Source organism: Echinops telfairi, unplaced genomic scaffold (assembly GCF_000313985.2).
Source record: "Echinops telfairi isolate 266 unplaced genomic scaffold, ASM31398v2 ScPeMD7_23;HRSCAF=83, whole genome shotgun sequence".
NCBI classification, from domain to species: domain Eukaryota; kingdom Metazoa; phylum Chordata; class Mammalia; order Afrosoricida; family Tenrecidae; genus Echinops; species Echinops telfairi.
Genome location: NW_022103920.1, coordinates 16,433,607 through 16,452,710, shown reverse-complemented (window position 1 = coordinate 16,452,710; position 19,104 = coordinate 16,433,607). Strand labels below are relative to the sequence as shown.

The 19,104-nt window shown below is 60.1% G+C and overlaps 3 protein-coding genes across 3 annotated transcripts in view; all 3 read left to right on the top strand.

Annotated features, from left to right (window-relative positions):
- Positions 1-9,525, top strand: part of FLNC (filamin C) — a 26,776-nt gene extending 17,251 nt beyond the window's left edge. Inside the window, 23 exon segments of the mRNA XM_045288784.1 lie at positions 15-35; positions 356-566; positions 669-858; positions 998-1,021; positions 1,108-1,355; positions 2,006-2,104; positions 2,405-2,504; positions 2,694-2,834; positions 2,973-3,101; positions 3,197-3,370; positions 4,177-4,338; positions 4,427-4,630; positions 4,746-4,898; positions 4,986-5,108; positions 5,210-5,452; positions 5,539-5,808; positions 5,894-6,031; positions 6,207-6,322; positions 7,082-7,214; positions 7,334-7,510; positions 7,675-7,893; positions 8,413-8,622; positions 8,721-9,525. Coding sequence (XP_045144719.1) covers positions 15-35; positions 356-566; positions 669-858; positions 998-1,021; positions 1,108-1,355; positions 2,006-2,104; positions 2,405-2,504; positions 2,694-2,834; positions 2,973-3,101; positions 3,197-3,370; positions 4,177-4,338; positions 4,427-4,630; positions 4,746-4,898; positions 4,986-5,108; positions 5,210-5,452; positions 5,539-5,808; positions 5,894-6,031; positions 6,207-6,322; positions 7,082-7,214; positions 7,334-7,510; positions 7,675-7,893; positions 8,413-8,622; positions 8,721-8,908 — 3,673 coding nt within the window. The 3' untranslated portion in view covers positions 8,909-9,525.
- A 2,815-nt stretch (positions 9,526-12,340) lies between these two features.
- On the top strand, positions 12,341-15,301 carry ATP6V1F (ATPase H+ transporting V1 subunit F). Its single transcript, XM_004707805.2, has 2 exons — positions 12,341-12,557; positions 14,835-15,301. Exons 1-2 carry the CDS (start codon positions 12,400-12,402, stop codon positions 15,034-15,036), a joined length of 360 nt encoding a protein of 119 aa, XP_004707862.1. The 5' UTR covers positions 12,341-12,399; the 3' UTR covers positions 15,037-15,301.
- Positions 15,302-15,861: 560 nt separating this feature from the next.
- Positions 15,862-18,377, top strand: ATP6V1FNB (ATP6V1F neighbor). Its single transcript, XM_013005970.1, has 2 exons — positions 15,862-16,285; positions 18,268-18,377. The coding sequence occupies exons 1-2, from the start codon at positions 15,862-15,864 to the stop codon at positions 18,375-18,377; spliced, it is 534 nt and encodes a 177-aa protein (XP_012861424.1).
- Positions 18,378-19,104: the final 727 nt, after the last annotated feature.

Genomic DNA, 19,104 nt, shown 5'->3' with positions numbered 1-19,104 from the left:
GGGGGGCTGGGGGATGCTTCCACAGGGCCGCATCAGTGGGACCTGGTCTCTACTCCCTGTCCTCAGCCATCTCTGCCTTCTTGGGATCCCTTCTTGTGCCCCTGCTTCCCCTGGAGGCAGCTCTGGGCAGGGGCTCTCCTCCTGCCGAGCCTTCACCCCCAGAGGGGCATAGCTGCACATCAGAGAGAGGACCTCAGGCTAGAGAGGGTGTCCCTGGACCCTCTACACATCATGGCCTCCCCCTGGGAGGAAAGAGGGCATGTTCAGAGCCTGTCATGGGGTCTCTGAGGGATCTGAGACTGGGTGGGAGCTGTCCCCCTTCCTAGCCATGCAAATGGGTGAACTCCAGGCCCAGCATGGCCACATTCTTCTGACCCCCAGCCAACCATCCATCCTTCTGCCCCTCAAGCCCCTTCAAGATCAAGGTGCTCCCAGCCCACGATGCCAGCAAGGTACGGGCCAGCGGGCCCGGCCTCAACGCCTCCGGCATTCCTGCCAGCCTCCCCGTGGAGTTCACCATCGATGCCCGGGACGCCGGGGAGGGGCTGCTCACCGTCCAGATCCTGGTGCGTCCCCTGCCACCCCTAACCCCCACCCAGATCCTGCTGGACTCCCCCACCCCGTCCGGCCCTGGCTCAGGTCCCCCTGGACCTCTGCTGTTCCCCTAGGACCCCGAGGGCAAACCCAAGAAGGCCAACATCCGAGACAACGGGGACGGCACATACACCGTGTCCTACCTGCCGGACATGAGTGGCCGCTACACCATCACCATCAAGTATGGTGGCGACGAGATCCCCTATTCGCCCTTCCGCATCCATGCCCTGCCCACGGGGGATGCCAGCAAGTGCCTTGTCACAGGTGGGCACTCACCCTGATGCCCCGGCCCCAGCTCATAGCCTGCAGGGCTGACCTCCCACCCCAGCCCCAGCCCCTCCACCCACCTGGGGTGGGGTGGGCAGCTGCCTCACACTCTTTCTCTCTCTCTCTCTCTTTCCAGTGTCCATTGGGGGCCACGGCCTGGGTGAGTGGCCCCTCTCCTGCCTGGGGACCAGGGAACGGGAGGGCTGGACCCCGTCCCACGGGCCTGACCTGGTGCTTCTGTGGCAGGTGCCTGCCTGGGGCCCCGCATCCAGATCGGGGAGGAGACAGTGATCACGGTGGATGCCAAGGCAGCCGGCAAAGGCAAGGTGACATGCACGGTGTCCACGCCCGACGGGGCTGAGCTGGACGTGGACGTGGTGGAGAACCATGACGGCACCTTCGACATCTACTACACAGCGCCCGAGCCGGGCAAGTACGTCATCACCATCCGCTTCGGAGGCGAGCACATCCCGAATAGCCCCTTCCACGTGCTGGTGAGTTCCTGGTGCAGGCCGGGTGCGGGCTGTGGACTGGCAGCTGGGGTATACAGGCTGCTGGTTGGATTCGGGCTGGGGGCTGGGGGACGGTTCCAGCCCTCAGAGGCAGGAATCACAGACCTGCCCCATGTCCGATGGTTCTGGGCCAAGAGCACCCAGGGCCAGCTCTCCCAAAGGAGGTGGGCTTCTGCGGCCATCGTCACCGGCTTCATCTTCCCAGAGCTGGCCCTGCAGGAGGAAGTAGGGGGCAAGGCCCCAAGGCTGCCAGCCTGCCCCTCAGGTGCCCTAGGGTGTCAGGCTCCGAGCCAGCTAGGGCCCCTGGTGGCACAAATGGCTAATCTCTGCCAGCCTCCTGGAAGCATGGCCGATCAAACCGTCCCAGAGGCACTGCAGAGGAAAGGTCTGGCAGCCCATTTCCAAAAGATCACAGCTACAAAAACACCATAGGGCCGCTCAACTCTCTGCACCATGCACTCCTCACCGGCGGGGGGGCCCCCTTGATGGCAGAGAGCGTGGGAGTGGGAGCTGGGAGTTGGCTCTTGGTCCCTTGAGCTGGGTGCACTGGCCTGCCCCACTGTGCCCCCGTATCCTGCCTCCCCAGGCGTGTGACCCCCTGCCCCACTGTGCCCTGTGCCCTGCCTCCCCAGGCGTGTGACCCCCTGCCCCACGGGAAGGAGCCCTCTGACGCGCTGCCGCTACACCAGCCCTACGCCCCGCACCGGCCCGGCGCCTACCCCACACACTGGGTACTGCCGCCTGTGCCGGCAAGCCACCTCCTCTTCCTCCTCCTTCACCTTTGTCTCTGTCACCCAGCAGCCAGGGCTTCTCGGGGAGCAGATGGACCCTGGGCAGAGCCGGTGGGAGCCAGGCGGGGCAGGTGGACCCAGGAGGGCGGGGCACATGCCTCTTCTTTAGCAGCTGCTGCATCTCTCTGCTGCACGGCCTCACCACCTGGCTCCTCCTTGGCCTCTCTGGCCTCCCTCTGGGCCAAGACCCGGCACACAGGCCTGTCCCAGCCAACGACCACCCCCTCTCACCCACCACAGGCCACTGAGGAGCCCGTGGTGCCCGCAGAGGCCATGGAGTCCATGCTGCGGCCCTTCAACCTGGTCATCCCCTTCACTGTGCAGAAAGGGGAGCTCACAGGTACTGCCCACCGGGTGAAACTGTGATTCAGAGAAGGTGCAGAGCCCCCACTGCCTCCTGACCTGGCCTCGGAGGGGAAGCAGAGCCACTCAGGGGTGGGGGTGGGGGTTGCTGGGAGGTGGGCTGGGACGGGTGGGGGGTATGGGGTGGGAGCCACCAGAGCCCCTGCTAATCACATCTGCCTGGCAGGGGAGGTGCGGATGCCTTCTGGGAAGACGGCTCGGCCCAACATCACTGACAACAAGGACGGCACCATCACAGTGAGGTACGCGCCCACCGAGAAGGGCCTGCACCAGATGGGCATCAAGTATGACGACAACCACATCCCTGGTGAGTTGGCTGGCACCTACACCTTCATCCCTGCTCAGCGCCTTCTTGCCCAGGACCCTGTGGCTCAGGAGGGAAGCTGCCGGGGAAGGACTGTGGTGCCCACCTCTGACTCAGCCTCCTTTCCTGGGAAACCCCCAGGGAGTCCCCTGCAGTTCTACGTGGACGCCATCAACACCCGCCATGTGAGTGCCTACGGGCCAGGCCTGAGCCATGGCATGGTCAACAAGCCGGCAACCTTCACCGTTGTCACCAAGGATGCCGGGGAAGGTGAGGGGAGCTGCAGGCACAGACTGAGCTGGGAGGTCAGCCAGGGGCTGGGGAGAGGGCAGGAGCTTTGATCTCAGGACCAATGCCACCCCCAGGAGGTCTGTCCCTGGCCGTGGAGGGCCCATCCAAGGCGGAGATCACCTGCAAGGACAACAAGGACGGCACCTGCACTGTGTCCTACCTGCCCACGGCGCCGGGGGACTACAGCATCATCGTGCGCTTTGACGACAAGCACATCCCAGGGAGCCCCTTCACCGCCAAGATCACAGGTGGGTGGGTGGGCAGGTGGGTGGGTGCGGGCACACTGGCAGCTGGCACCACAGGCCACATGCACACACCATGAACGCACCACACACATGTACACACGACATACACAGCACATGTGTGCATGCATCTCAGACGTACCACCCATACACACATTGCATATATTACACAATGTGCACATAACCGCACAAGTGCATGCACCTCAGACACACCGTACACACCGAGCACGCGCCACATGCCATGCACATGTGCACATGGTGTACATACCACACACGTGTGCACATCCATGCCCAGCTGGCAGCATGTCCAGTCTCTCCAGACGTGAGAACAGCATCCTTTCAGGGGACCCATGTCGGGCACATCCCTGCAGCGAGGGATGTAGGCCTCCGTAGTCTGCACTGGAGCTCACAAGAAGTCAGGCTGCACTGGAGCTCACAAGAAGTCAGGCTGTTGGTGGTCTCTTCTCAGACAACAAAACCAGCCCCAGAACCAAAGCGGTGTGCTCAAAGCTTACCCTGTCAGGGCAGGAGCCAGGGCTGGGGCTTGGGGCCCAGCCTGGCACGTACTTCCTACAAAAGCCCCGACTGAAGATGCCAGTCCTCAGAGGTTCCTTTCGGGGTTGGCCTGAGACATCTGAGGAGGGTCTGCAAGGGGACTTGGGGTGCTGGTCTGGCAGCCACACAGAGATTTAGCTGCTCCCTGAGACCTCAGTTTCTGCGTACCAGTCTCCCGAGGCCGCCCCCCCTCAGCTGCACCCAGGGCAGGGCCTGCATGGAGGTGTGACTGCCCCTGACCCCCGCCCTCCCTCCAGGGGACGACTCAATGAGGACCTCGCAGCTGAACGTGGGCACGTCCACAGACGTCTCGCTGAAGGTCACCGAGAGCGACCTGAGCCTGCTGACCGCCAGCATCCGGGCCCCCTCGGGCATCGAGGAGCCCTGCCTGCTCAAGCGACTGCCCAACCGACACATCGGTGAGCACGGCGCCGGGGGGGTGGGGTGGGGTGGGGGGGCGCGGGAGCCCCCAGACCGGACCTGGGCCTGACACCCCTGTCTCCACAGGCATCTCCTTCACCCCCAAGGAGGTCGGGGAGCACGTGGTGAGCGTGCGCAAGAACGGCAAGCACGTCACCAACAGCCCCTTCAAGATCCTGGTGGGGCCCTCCGAGATTGGGGACGCCAGCAAGGTTCGGGTCTGGGGCAAGGGCCTGTCGGAGGGACACACCTTCCAGGTGGCCGAGTTCATCGTGGACACTCGCAACGCGGGTACGTCTGCCCTGAGCCCCCGAAGGGAAGGTCCCCGACGTCAGCTGGCCAGCCCCGTTCCGGGCCAGGCCCTGCCGAAGGGGCCAAGACAGATATGTCCCTCATTTTCCCCCAGGTTACGGAGGCCTGGGGCTGAGCATCGAAGGCCCTAGCAAGGTGGACATCAACTGTGAGGACATGGAGGACGGCACGTGCAAAGTCACCTACTGCCCCACGGAGCCTGGCACCTATGTCATCAACATCAAGTTCGCTGACAAGCATGTACCTGGTGAGGCTCAGGCTGCAGCGGGACCAGGAGGCAGGGGGACCAGGAGGCTGGCGTGCCCCATCTGAGTGCCCTCGCCCTCCCCCGCAGGAAGTCCCTTCACTGTGAAGGTCACTGGTGAGGGCCGCATGAAGGAGAGCATCACCCGGTGTCGGCAGGCGCCCTCTATCGCCACCATTGGCAGTACCTGTGACCTCAACCTCAAGATCCCAGGTGGGGGCTGGAGAGCCCAGCGGGGGAGACCCAGGGCAGGGCCTGGCCCTGGGGTGGCTGGGGTCCTGGTGGGCCCTTCTCACCCAGCTCGCATCCCTCAGGCAACTGGTTCCAGATGGTGTCTGCCCAGGAGCGCCTGACACGCACCTTCACCCGCAGCAGTCACACGTACACACGCACCGAGCGCACGGAGATCAGCAAGACCAGAGGAGGCGAGACCAAGCGGGAGGTGAGGGTGGAGGAGTCCACCCAGGTAGGCGGAGACCCCTTCCCCGCAGTCTTCGGGGACTTCCTGGGCCGAGAAAGCCTGGGTTCTTTCGGCAGCATCACCCGGCAGCAGGAGGGTGAGTGCAGGGGGACCTTCTCAGGTGGGAGCAGGGGAGGAGGTGGCCCCGGCATGGCCCTGACCCTGACCCCCACTCCCTGGCAGGTGAGGCCAGCTCTCAGGACATGGCTGCACAGGTGACCAGCCCGTCGGGCAGGACAGAGGCCGCGGAGATCGTCGAAGGGGAGGACAGCGCGTACAGCGTACGCTTTGTGCCCCAGGAGATGGGCCCCCACACGGTCACCGTCAAGTACCGTGGTCAGCATGTGCCCGGCAGCCCCTTCCAGTTCACCGTGGGGCCGCTGGGTGAAGGCGGGGCTCACAAGGTGCGGGCCGGAGGCACAGGGCTGGAGCGAGGGGTGGCCGGCGTGCCAGGTAAGTCTCTGAGCCGGCGTGGGAGGGGCCGGGGCAGGTGGCCGGCTGGTGGCGGTGCTAACCTGCCACTCTTGCCCACCCCCAGCGGAGTTCAGCATCTGGACCCGAGAGGCGGGGGCCGGGGGCCTGTCCATTGCCGTGGAGGGGCCCAGCAAGGCCGAGATTGCTTTTGAGGACCGCAAGGACGGCTCCTGCGGGGTCTCCTACATTGTCCAGGAGCCAGGTGAGGGGCCCGAAGGCTTAGAGCTGGGCCATCCCGGCCTGGCTACCTCCAGCCCACACCCCTGCAAAACTGTGTCTGTCTCCATGCCTGTGCCCTGGGCTGTAGTGGAGTGAAGTGGTCCTGGGCCCCCTGTCCCCCATCTGGGGGCCCAAGCTGACAGGACCCCCTTCCCCAGGTGACTATGAGGTTTCCATCAAGTTCAACGATGAGCACATCCCAGACAGCCCCTTCGTGGTGCCCGTGGCCTCGCTCTCAGACGACGCCCGTCGCCTCACAGTCACTAGCCTCCAGGTGCGCACTAGCCTCCAGGTGGTCCCTACCTCCTGGGCTCCCAGCCTGTTTCTGCCTCTCAGAGCCCCGTCTCTGTCTGTACTGCCACCTGTCGCTTCTTGTTACTGTGTTACTGGGACCTGGCAAGAAACTCCCTGTCAAATGTATCAGCAGCACAGGCTCTGAGCGTCTGTGGCCGGGCAGCTGGCTGGGGCTCTTGCTAGCTGGGCTCAGAAGGGAGGAGGGGCGTAACCTGGGATGTGGGCACAGAGCAAGCACCCAGCAGGCCAGCACAGCACAGCCTGCCCAGCATGGCCCCTCCCACAGGCCCTCATGGCTACACCTCAGAGTTGCCTTGGCAACTTTCCAGGGACCACCTGCAGGCTCAGCTTTCCCCCACTTCCCCCAGCGCCCTCCCTGTGCTTCCTCCACTCCCTCCCACAGTGGCTTCCTCCAGGAAGCCCTCCCGCTTGCTTCACCTGAGCCGCTCAAGCTGTGTCTGCACTGCTCTGCCAAGCTCTTGCCCCTCTGCCCTCCCCTGCATTGGGTGTTCGGCTTGACAGGCACCCCCTTCCACAAGGGGTGCTGGATATGGGTAGTCACACTGCGTGTGGCTTGGTGGGGCTACAGCAGGACATCACAGACCTGGTCCCCCCCCTCCCGCTGAGGCATGTGGAGCACCTTCCGCCCACTCCCGCCACCCCCCCAGTGCAGCTGGAGGAGGGAGTCCCGGAGGTGGGTGGGACAGACCCTCCAGACCTGCTCCTTTGGCCTCTGCAGGAGACGGGGCTCAAGGTGAACCAGCCAGCATCCTTTGCGGTGCAGCTGAACGGCGCGAGGGGTGTGATGGACGCCAGGGTGCACACGCCCTCCGGCGCAGTGGAAGAGTGCTACGTGTCCGAGCTGGACAGTGGTGAGCTGGCTGAGTCCCCTGCTGTCTGTCGTCTGTCTGTCTCTCTCAATCTCTCTGGGGGGAGGGGGAGGCGGGGTAGGAGAGGCCAGAAGCTCACCTACCAACCCTCTGTCCCTCAGACAAACACACTATCCGCTTCATCCCACACGAGAACGGCGTCCACTCCATCGATGTCAAGTTCAACGGCGCCCACATCCCCGGCAGCCCCTTCAAGATCCGGGTTGGGGAGCAGAGCCAGGCAGGGGACCCAGGCCTGGTGTCAGCCTACGGCCCTGGGCTCGAGGGAGGCACAACTGGTGAGTGATGGGTGGGCAGCGGGGTGGTGGAGGGTCACCAGGGCCTTCTTGTCCCAGACACCTCACCCGATAAGGCTCAGTCATGGGCCGGCCGGGTCCTCGCTGGGGCCTCCTTTGAGGCCAGAAGCGTCCCTGCTACAGCGCTGCCGCCTCCCACCCTACAGGCGTGTCCTCGGAGTTCATCGTGAACACGCTGAATGCTGGCTCAGGGGCCCTGTCCGTCACCATCGACGGCCCCTCCAAGGTGCAGCTGGACTGCCGGGAATGTCCCGAGGGCCACGTGGTCACTTACACACCCATGGCCCCCGGCAACTACCTCATTGCCATCAAGTACGGTGGCCCCCAGCACATTGTGGGCAGCCCATTCAAGGCCAAGGTCACAGGTGAGTGCCTTGGCTCAGGGAACAGTCCTTCAGGCCACTCCAACACCATGGACGAGCCATCCCAAGTCGAGGAGACCTGGTTCCACACTTAGCCACCCTAGAGGACAAGGTAGAACTGTCCCTGCGGGTTTCTGAGACTCTAACTTTATGGGAGTAGAAAGTCTCATCTTCCTCCCACTGAGCCGCTGGTGGTTTTGAACTGCGGGCTTTGCAGTTAGCAGCCCAACTTGTAACCACTCTGCCCCCAGAGCCCCTTGAGTTAGCTCTAACTTCCTCTTTAAAGCAAGACCTCCTTCACTCAGGGACGTAACTGGGGTTCTAGACAAAGTCTGAAGAAAGGAGGGATGAGGCCCAGGGATGAGCTGGGGACTGGGCGCACGTTTGGTGTTAGGAAGGGGGCTGGGGGAGACCTCACCCTGGGTGCCGAGTATCTCCACTTCAGGGCGGGTGGCCCGTGCTGGCTGAGGGCCCACCGCCGAAGACCCCACAGGAAGTCCTGACCGGCTACTCTGCTCCCAGGTCCCCGTCTGTCTGGAGGTCACAGCCTTCATGAAACCTCCACGGTCCTGGTGGAAACTGTCACCAAGTCGTCCTCGAGCCGGGGCTCCAGCTACAGCTCCGTCCCCAAGTTCTCCTCCGATGCCAGCAAGGTGGTGACCCGGGGCCCCGGGCTGTCGCAGGCCTTTGTGGGCCAGAAGAACTCATTCACTGTGGACTGCAGCAAAGCAGGCAGGGAGCCCGAGGGCCGGGAGTTCGGGGTGCAGGTGGAGGGTTTGGGGGAGACAGGGCACCTGCCGGGAGCTCAGCCCTCTCCTCTCTCCCCCCAGGCACCAACATGATGATGGTGGGCGTGCACGGGCCCAAGACGCCGTGCGAGGAGGTACACGTGAAGCACGTGGGTAACCGGGTGTACAACGTCACCTACACCGTTAAGGAGAAGGGGGACTACATCCTCATCGTCAAATGGGGCGACGAAAGCGTCCCCGGAAGTCCCTTTAAAGTCAACGTGCCTTGAATTCCCAACGTGCCTCCCCCAGCCTCAGCCCCCACCTCCAGCCACACACACATACACACACACACAAACACGGGGCACGCGCACAGTCAGCCTAACGAATGCCTGCCTGAGGTGGGAGGCCAATGGCACACTCCCTTCCTATTGTGCCCCTGGGGCTCTGAGGGCCTTGTCTGCCCAGGACGGTGGCCCTCTCCCCTCAACTGTGACCGGAAGACGTGAGTGGGGCCAGGCTTTGGAACAGAGGCTGTGACTTTTCTGTGGGACTGAGGCCAGTGCTGGGGGCTTGTGTGTGTGAGAGAGGCCACTTCAGCCCGCACTGTCACTGGGCCTCCTCGCCCCTCACCACGCCTCGGCCCCAGGGCTGCCAGGACTTGGAAAAGCACAATTGGAGGAGCACGCACACCTGCCCAGGCCCGGCTTCCTGGTGGACTGAGTTCTCTTTCATATTATTAATTTTTTGTTTTTTTATGGCTGCACAGCTCTGCCCTGTGGGGGCCTTTTGTACACACTGCGAGTGAGGCCCAGCTGCCTGGGGGGGGCTTTTGCACATGTCAAGCGGCTCGGCCAAGAACCGCTGAGGTGGAAAACTCCAGCCCCCAAATAAAGTCTGGCCTGTCGCAGAGGCTCTGGCTGGTCCTTGGGGGGCGTGCTCTGCCTGGCTGGTCTCTTGCTAAGTCAGGCCCTGGGGAGGCCGGGCTCAGCTGGCTGACTGACCACTAGAAGACTGACCGGAGTTGAAGGGAAGGCTCTGGGACAGAGGGTGGCCCCTCTGAGCCCTCCATATGTAAAGGTCTGGGAGTTGGAATGCCAGGGGTCAGGGCATGGGCTCGGTCCTCAGGCAGTGAGGGCAGGCTGGCAGAAGCCGCTGTGTTCTAGAAGACGGCTCTAGTCGCTTGGTGGCCAGTTTCAGCACACCTTCAGGTTAGGACCTTCATACAGAGAGCGCTGATAACCAGGCATGCCACTCAACCAGCAGGCAGCACGAATCCCATGCAAACTCATGAGCCTTCACACCAACAGCTCCTGGGTCTAGGCTTGCCCCAGCCCCATCGCCCAGCCAAGGCTCTTTCCTGAGCACCTGCACCAGTGTTATGTGCACACACACACAGTGAGGCAGGTTCACAGGGGTGGGGTGGTACCCCTCTCTGGTTTGGGGTCCTCCAGTGGCTCCCTCAGGCTCCAGGCAAAGTTGACTCCCACACCTTCCAGGCTCAGATCTCAGCCCCTCACCCATTCAGGACTTCTGAGTGTGCCCATGCCCCTTGGCACTTCCTTCTTGGACCCCTCTTCCTGGCTGCTGCTTTCTGGGCACCCATGATGTACTTTGGGTCCCCTTCCAAGAAACATGCCTGTCACCCTTTACCCTCTTCATCTTCCTGGACAACACGAAGCTGTCCTAGAAGCTGTCTATCCCTGCCCCTTCCGGAACAGCGCTCCCAGCTCCCATAATCCCCAGAGGCACAGCTCTGTGTTGTATTCACCCTCATTCGTAACCTTGCATCCTCACCAGGCTGAGTCCTCTGGCCCCAGGAAGGTCTAAGCAAGTGTGACGAATAAACAGCAGGACAAAGCGCTGATGCGGTCGACCTCCCAAATCTAGACTGGAGCCCAGACGTTCAGCATCTGGTGGTGGGGCTGCCAGAGATCTCAAAGGTCCTGGATCCTAATCGCCACCCTCCTGACCTCTTCACACGGTGGCACATCTGCACCCTTGCTCTTCTAGAACGTTCCCTCTACCTCTGAGGAAGAGGTACCTCCTTCCCAGTCTACCTTGGATCTACCCCCTCCAGGGATTCTTTTTACTGTTTGCCCCCCTCCCAACATTCTCACCTGCTCATTTGTGTTTTCTCCATCATTTCCCTAAGCCCCCTCATCACAGGCACACCGGGTAAATGGATAATGCTGGTTGAATGAGAATGTATGAGGGATGCCCAGATCCGGCTCTGATAGATCAGCCAGAGGCGGCCCCTGAGGCTTGTTCTGGGCCAGGCCCTGGAGCTGGGTGCTTCTGCACCCTTCCTCACACCCATCCTCACTGCTTTGCCCTGGCTGTCCTCCTGCAGTTTAAGGTTTTTTATCCATCTCTAGTCCATCCATAGGGTGTGCTGAGCACTGAGCACCTACAGGCCGGTCTCACCTCCTCCTCACAGCTCTGTGAAGTGCGCCTGCGATGATTACAGGAAAGTCAGCCCAAAGAATACCAGTGATGAGTCCAAACTGATGCCTCAAATCTAAACCGGCTGTGATTTGAACCCCAGCACATCCCTCTCATCACTGGACCACAATCCATACACTCACAGATCTCATGCCACACACCAGGGGTGCCTGCGTGTTCAAAGGGAGGAGAGAGTAGCCTTTCTCCTTCAGCCTGCTCATCTCTGAGATCTGCCAGTATTACCATGCACCTGGGTCTAACTCCATGCCATCAAGTCGGTTACGACTCAGAGACCACACAGGACAGAGCAGAACCAATTCTGTGGGTTTCTGAGGCTGTTTGCAGGAGGAGAAAACCTCATCTTGCCCCCTTGGAGCAGCTGCTGGTTCCCAACTGCTGACCTTGCGGTTTGAAGTTCAACATATAACCACTCACCTGGGTCTCTCTACCTCACTCGACCTCCATCCTACCCCAAATCAGTTCAAATCCCCAAACCAGTTTGGGCCATTCTGTCTCTTAAACAATAACTTTCACTTCTCCTCACTACCCCACTGGTCACTAGCCCAGTCCCAGCCACCACCCTCCCTCACTAGCAGGGGTGCCCTCAACTGGGTCTCCTCCTTCTGGCTGGCCTTTGAAGCCAGCACAGTCGTTGGCAAGGGTCCTTCCACCACCCTAATAGCAGACGGGCAAGTCCACCAAGAACCCCTATCACCCTTTGCTTCAAATCCTTCAGTGGTTGGTATTGCTTTGTTCCCTTGACTCAACCTCACTAGGCCATATCATCTTGAACTTGTTCATTCCTTTATTAATCCTGAACAAATACGTATCGTGTAATTAATTACAATGGGGGAATTTCGAAAAGTTCGTGGGAAAATTCCACGATCGGTTCATTTCAATCTTCCACGAACTTTTTGAAGCTCCCCGGCATGTGCCAGGCACGACACTGACTTGGCCCTGGCTCTCGAGGACAAACATTGTGTCTTTGTGGCGTTTCGCGTCTAACAGCGCTAGGCTCAATACGTTTATTGAATGAACGGGTGAATCCGCGAACGGCGAACGTCAGCGCCAACGAACGAACTTACTGGGACCTCGGTCGGAGGGAGCCGGGGAGCCGCGCGGCCTTCTGGGATTCGTAGTCCTCTAGCTACGACCTTTCTTTACGGCGCAGGCGTCTGCCGTTGGTGGCCGCTTTGTTTCTAATGCGCAGGCTCCGGAAGCGGCGGGAGAACTGCGCATGTGTGGTGGGGGGCTGGGAAGCTGGAAGGGGGCCGCCCACGGAGGCGGGGCTTCGGATCCATCAGCCGACCCCGGGTGAGCTCTGCCGGCTGCGAGGATGTCCGGGCGCGGGAAACTCATCGCGGTGATCGGAGACGAGGACACGGTGACTGGCTTCCTGCTGGGTGGCATAGGGGAGCTTAACAAGAACCGCCATCCGAATTTCCTGGTGGTGGAAAAGGATACAACCATCAATGAAATCGAAGACACTTTCCGGTACGGTGGCCGCTGGGCCTGGACCGGCTCTGCCGCGGCCTGACGGGCGCGGGGAGTGGGCGGCGACGGCGACGGCCTGGGGTCGGTGTCCGAAGCCCCGCCGTGAGGGTCGGGAGGTCCGAGGCCTCCCGGCGCTCCGGGTTCCTCTTTGGGACTCGGCGGGGCCGTGACTGTCAAGCGCTCGAGCTCGCCGCTCACGTGACCGTGCGGTGGGAAAGGAGGGGAACAGCTTGCGGCGGCGCCCAGACTGTCCCTGCTCAGCCCTCATTGCGCCAGCTTCCGCGCCCCGTCGGGAGTCCCGCGTGCGGAGAGCAGGCTCTGACCCTGGCGAGAGACCATCTCTCTCTTTTGCAAGTTGTGCCCCACCCCCAAGGAAGAGCTCACGTTCTTGTGGGCAGTGTGCTTGGCCTTTCTTGTACTTTGCCCACCTCTGCAGGCTCAGTGGCCCCGAAACGTAGGGATTATTGTTCCCACTCACAGGTGAGGATGGGAAAACCCGAGAGGTCAGGGGACCTACCCAGAGTCGCATACCACCTGCTGGCAGAGGCAGAGCCAAGGGTGCCTCTTAAAGGTCTGGTACTGACTGGACTGGGGCGGCTCCCTGCTGGCTGGCTACCTTGGAACTTTCTCATCCACCTGGAGCACGAAGATCCGGACATCCGGATTGCCCACCCTCCTGCAATTCTTGGGCAGTTCTTTAGTGTGAAGCCCTAGTTTTCTGCCCCTGGTCAAAGGTGATAGCTTCTGATTTAGCCCAAGAGGTGCCCAGGTGACTAGGATTGAGAGTGCCAGTCTTCTGTTCTTACCCTCACCCCGTCTCTAGGATTCCTGGGCCAAGTCTCAGGAGCAAGCCACGCCTTCCAGTTTGCCTCTAAACAGCCCTGCCCTGTGCAGCAGCAGCTCAGGCTGGTTCCTGCTGCCTGGGATCTGACAGATCCTGAGGGAGGGAGGAGGCCGTCTGCTGACCTCTGGGCAGTCTCGTAAAGTCCTTCAAGTTGTCATGAAGGAGGACAAACTTGACTTCTAGAATTTTCCATGTTTCTAAGCAAACAGAACCTTCGAAAGTCATGAAGCTTAATGGATGGATGAAGGAAGGAGGCTCCTGGGGTCAGGTTGAATCTGTGGAAAATGTGATTCCTTCTCCCTTGCTCTTCCTCCTTTGTGTTCCTGGCTCATGCCCAGACTCCCTGCTGACCTGCCCCCACCCACATAAGCCCTGACCTTGAGGTGGTGGCGGGGGACACACTTATCCACCCTTTAAAACAAAATGAATTTCTCATCCTTGGGAAAGTTCCTGTGTTCTTAGGGCTTGCAAATTAGCATTAAAAAGATAAACGCTGAGCATTCTCCCCGTCACCCCAACCTCTCCCACCACCACTCTCCTCCCCCTCTTTCCAGAACTTTTCATGCAAATTCAGGGAAAACACATCTGTATTCTTCACATCCCCCTTTCTAGTCCTGTAAAAAGTTACAGCTTGGAAACCCACAGGGGCAGTTCTACCAGGGTCGCTATGAGTCGGAATTGACTTGATGGCCGTGGTTTGATTTGGTGGTTATGGACCCAAGGTGTTTCTGGCTGGTGCAAACAGTTAACACACTGTCTGCTAATCAGCAGGTTGGTGCTTCGAGTCCACCAGTGCTGAGTTGGCCGTCTGCTTCCAAAAACCCAGCCACTGAGGACTCTGGAGTGCAGCTTGACTCAGGAGCCCTGATGGCGTAGTGGGTTCCACGTGGGTCTGCCAACCTCAGGGTCGCCAGCTGAAAACCACCAGCTGCTCCCCAGGAGAAAGATGGGGCTTTCTACTCCCATCTAGAGTCAGAGTCTCAGCAAACGACAAGCACAGTTGGACCCTGACTTAGAGGGTCACTGTGTGTCAGAATGGACTTAATAGCAGTGAGTGAGACAGCTCTCCCTTGACACATGTCAGGTCTCATGAGTCAGCATGGACTGGACAGCAACTCGTGTTTTCTTACACCCAGCAGCACACGGTGTGCACGGGTTTGAACCCTGGCCTGTTTGACCAATTGCCTGGATGCCTTTCCTATAGGGCTGGGAGCAGCCAGCTTTGGCCGCCTTGGCCCTTATCTTGGGGTGAAACGGATTCCTGACAGAAGGGGGAGCATGAGCGTTTCATAGAAACCTTTCCTGTCCTCTACAGTCTCTGTGTCCTGCCCATCCCCTTCCATGGCCCACCCCCACCGCCAGTGGGCTGTGTGGGAAGTAGAGAGGCGCCCTGAAGCGGCACCGGACACCCTGTCCCTTCTCTCTCCCAACAGGCAGTTTCTGAACCGCGATGACATCGGCATCATCCTCATCAACCAGTACATCGCTGAGATGGTGAGGCACGCCCTGGATGCCCACCAGCGCTCCATCCCGGCCGTCCTGGAGATCCCATCCAAGGAGCACCCCTATGACGCCGCCAAGGACTCCATCCTGCGCAGGGCCAGGGGCATGTTCACTGCGGAAGACCTGCGCTAAGCGCCCCCCAACCGCCCCCATGTCCAGGCCTCACCTGTCTTCCCACCCACTGACCATCCACCCTTCTGTGTGTTCTGAGCCTCCGGTTTCGGGCTCCCTGCCCGACTCCACTCCCGAGAGGCTGAGTGAGGTGCTCCCAAGTAGCTGGGGGTCTGGTGAGGGAGCAGGCACCTGACCATCTTCCCTCCCCTCTGCCACCTCCTCCCTTTGCTGTTACAGTGTCATTGCTGGTGTTAAATTAAAGTCATATTCTTGCTTCTCTCTACACTTCGGGCTGGTGCCAGCAAGGACGTGTGGAGGGGGGATGGCTGACTAGAGGGAGGAGCTTGCCAAGGCTGAAAGGGGTTCTGAAGACCCAGGATGTAGCCATGGGCTGGATGATTGTGCCCCGAGGCCGTAGCTTGAGAACTGGGCCTCTTAATCAAGCACCAGGTCTATGTGGGGGATGGAGGAGATGGAAACCAAGCCCCTCTCCACCCCCACCTCCACCCCCCTGCACACACACACACACACCAGTCTGCATTGGCCAGGGTTTTGGCCCTAAGGAACCAGCACCACCGATACAGGACAGGACACGTAGCAGGAAGTCAGATTCTAGATGGGGCCTGGGTCAGAGCTGGTAGGGGTAGCGGCTCCTGCCTATGGCCTCTGGCCTGAGACTGCCTCAGAAAACAGGAGAGGTGATCCTGCTGAGGGCATGTCAGGTAGAACCCTGGCCCTGTGTGAGGTGAGCCTTGGTTGCCGGGTGACTAACCCTGGGCAGCAGGTCAAAGGGAGGCCTCAGTTCACTCTGGCTGTCCCAGGTACCACTCCTTCCCTGCCACCATGTCGCGCCAACTCAACATGGACACGCTGCGGCAGAACTTCTGGAAGGAAGAATTCCTGAGGGAAAAGTGGTTGCGCTGTGAATGGCAACGCAAGTATGGGTCAGTGGTAAAGGCCAGGCAGAAGGCTAAGGCTGCAGCCCATGTGCCCCTCAAGCTGCCCACCCTGCAGCCCCAAACCCCAGTCTTGCCCCCACCTGCCCCCAAAGCAGCCTCTTCCAAGCCCCCAAGCCCTGTTCCGGAGGAGGCTCCTTGTCAGTCAGAAATGTACCCAGTACCGCCTGTCACCCGGGCTCTGCTCTATGAAGGCATCTCCCATGACCATCAGGGGCGCTTCCGCTACCTCAACACCCGGAAACTGGACTTGCCAGAGAAGCGCTACCTCTTCCCCATCACCACCAACTTCAAGTATGGCTGGCAGCTGGGTGAGCTCCAACCTCTAGAAATTACTCATCTACCAAGCATGGATCACCCACCACGGGCCGTGCAGTGCTCAGCACGAGGCAGGGAGGCACCACCCCAATGTGGCACAGGCATTCCGTGGAAGGGCCAGCCCAGAGGGACAAGTGTCCTGGTGATGCTAGAGATATGTGTGTGGGCGCTCGGGTTGGACTGAGGAGAGTCAGTGTTCAGGCTGGGACCTCCACATGATATGAAGGAGGAGTTTAGATTTGATTCTGGGGATGTGGGCGGTGGGGAAGAGTGGATTACACAAGTGCATGATACTGATGCCTTTTTTAAAGTACCTTGGCAGGTCTATAGGTAACAGCTGTTTCCGGGGAAGGAATAGAAGCAGGTAGATAATTTATCTGTTGAAGTTATCCAAGCCAGGTGGGGGCAGTGTTAGGGTGCAAGCACCAGCCCAGAGTGAGGGTGTTGGAGGAAGAACCAAGGGCACTGGCGTGTGGAATTTGAGCGGAAGACCAAAGAAGTCACCGATGGTGCCCAAGGGTTCAGCTGGAGCGGCTGTGACAGGGCAGAGTGGGTGAGGTACAGGGTGGAGGGTGTATAGGGAGTTAATTCAGCTGTTTTAGACTTGTGGCGTCATGGGGCTGTGTCAGAGTTTGGCGCTCGGGTGGAGCATGGACTCGGAGGATGTAAATTCTAAGGTCTTTGGATACACAAAACCAAACCAGTTGCCCCTGGGTTGATTCTGAATCCTGGTGACCGATGCATGTGGAATGGAATGGTGTGACAGTTTTTCAGTGGCTGTTTTCAGTAGATCACCTAGCCTGCTAACCCTCCATTTGATTAGCAGCCAAATGCATTAACTGCACCACCTACAAACTACCATCAAAATATAAAACCCCCAAGCCAAACTCTTGTCCTTGAGTCAATTCCCTACAAAGGGGTTCTGAGACTGTAAATCTTTACTGGAGCAGATTAAAAAGGAAAAAAAGAACCTCACTGCCATTGAGTCCGTGTCGACTCACAGCAACTTTATAGGCCAAGAGTAGAACTGGCCCTGTGGATTTCTGAGACTAACTCTTTATAGGAGTAGAAAGCCCATCCTGTCTCCTGTGGAGCAGCTGGTGGTTTCAAACTGCTGATCTTGTAGTTAGCAGCCCAATGCATAACCACTGTACCACCAGGGCCCCTGGCATCCTCTTAATCCTGTGGGGCCATCTGATGGGTTTGAACTGCCGACCTTGTGGTTAGCTAGACTCATTTTCACTGCCTTTTATTGCTGGCTCTTAATGACCTCCTGACTCATAGTGGGTTTTCAAGACTGTTTATGGAAGTAGAAAGCCCTGTCTTTCTCCTGAGGGTTTGAACTGTCACTGAGCCTTCAAAATACAGTTGATGGTAGAATCCTTGGACCCATCTCTGGAGCACAGGCTGTTGGGGGCAGGAGGAAGACAGCGTTGGCAGGAAGGCGCTCTCTGGACTGTTTATGCTGTGAGCTCAGTCGGGGTGTCAGCTGGGTGGGAGCGTGGAGATGAGTAAGAGTGTGAGCAAGGGGTGCTGGCAGGAGTGCCCCTCTGCTCTGTGTCATGTGTTTAAAATGAGACCAGTTACTCAGTCACGTGTCTCTTTTCGGCTTCTTGGGTGCCAGTGCCCAAACGGTGATGGTCAGAAATGACTACAGCTGAGGTTTTACAGCACAAAGACCCCCGCACCCTCTCCAGGTCCCCAATGGGGAGTAAGGGGAGCAACTTTTCATCCAAAGCAGGAGGCGAACCCCAGAAAGGGAGTGGGGCAGAAGGAGGCCCCATGTTCCAGACAGTCTCAGAGGTGTCTGCCCCTGGATCAGGAAGGGCTGGGGTTCCTAGGGGGCTGAGGATGGGCGCCATGGCTGGCCACAATCCACGCCAGCTTCCTCTGTTCCCCGGGACTCCCCTCTCCAGGAAGGAGCCTCTTTGCGGGGCCTAGGGAGCCATTTCTGGCCTCTGCCATCTCTTCGCAGGCCCCCCAGTTAAGCACGAGCTGGTCTCCTGCAAGATGTGCCGGATCGATTCCTTCTTCCGCAAGAACGGGGCCTTCGCGCTGCTGGACCCCCGAGACCTGGCGCTCTGACCTGATGGGGGGGAGGGGGCAGGGCAGGTGGGCTCGGAGAGGGGAGAAGAAAACGACATTCCACCTTTGGAGGTGGAGCTGCTTGTTTGTCTATCTGTCTCAGGCCTCCACGGCTTTTCTGAGGCTCTGCCGGCCTGCACGCGCTGGCCCTTTCGCTGGTCCCTTCACTCGGCGGTCCTCCCAAGGACTCAGCGGTGATTAGAGGAGTCCCGCGGAGTCACTCTCCATGGGCTGGCTCTTCAACTCCAGGGGTCCCCAGCAGCTCCTGGAAGTTCTGAGTGTTCCTGAGCGAAGAGGGAGTAGAGTGGCATGTCAACCGCAGGTATCGGGCATTGGGTGGCCCTGGCCCCCACCCCTGCTCCTCACCTGGCCCCCAGGGCCCGCAGGTGTTTGGTCCTCTCCCGCTGCACCTGCTGCAGCCGCTCCCGCAGGACACGCCGCTGCTCCGCCGAGTCCTGCGCGAAGCCAGGCACTGAGCGCCTCTGCCCAGGGCCCGCCGCCCCCCACCCCAATGTCGCCAGTAGGTGACATTGCTAGGGTGTGGGCACCCGGGGCAACGCCTAGTGAGCCCCCACCGGCCGCCCTGAACAGACTGGTGGCAGTCCTATGGCCCTTCCTCGGGGGCTTGCCTGTGGCGGGAGCTGAGTCGGTCTGGGGGCCGGCCACAGGGGGTGAACCCGGGAGCGGCGGTTCCAAGCGACACGGAGACTGTCCAGGACCTGAGGGG

Coding starts and splice junctions, on each gene's coding strand:
- ATP6V1F (XM_004707805.2), top strand. CDS start 12,400: ATGTCCGGGCGCGGGAAACTCATCGCGGTGATCGGAGACGAGGACACG. Junction 12,558..14,834: donor GAAATCGAAGACACTTTCCG/GTACGGTGGCCG, acceptor CTCTCCCAACAG/GCAGTTTCTGAACCGCGATG.
- ATP6V1FNB (XM_013005970.1), top strand. CDS start 15,862: ATGTCGCGCCAACTCAACATGGACACGCTGCGGCAGAACTTCTGGAAG. Junction 16,286..18,267: donor CAAGTATGGCTGGCAGCTGG/GTGAGCTCCAAC, acceptor ATCTCTTCGCAG/GCCCCCCAGTTAAGCACGAG.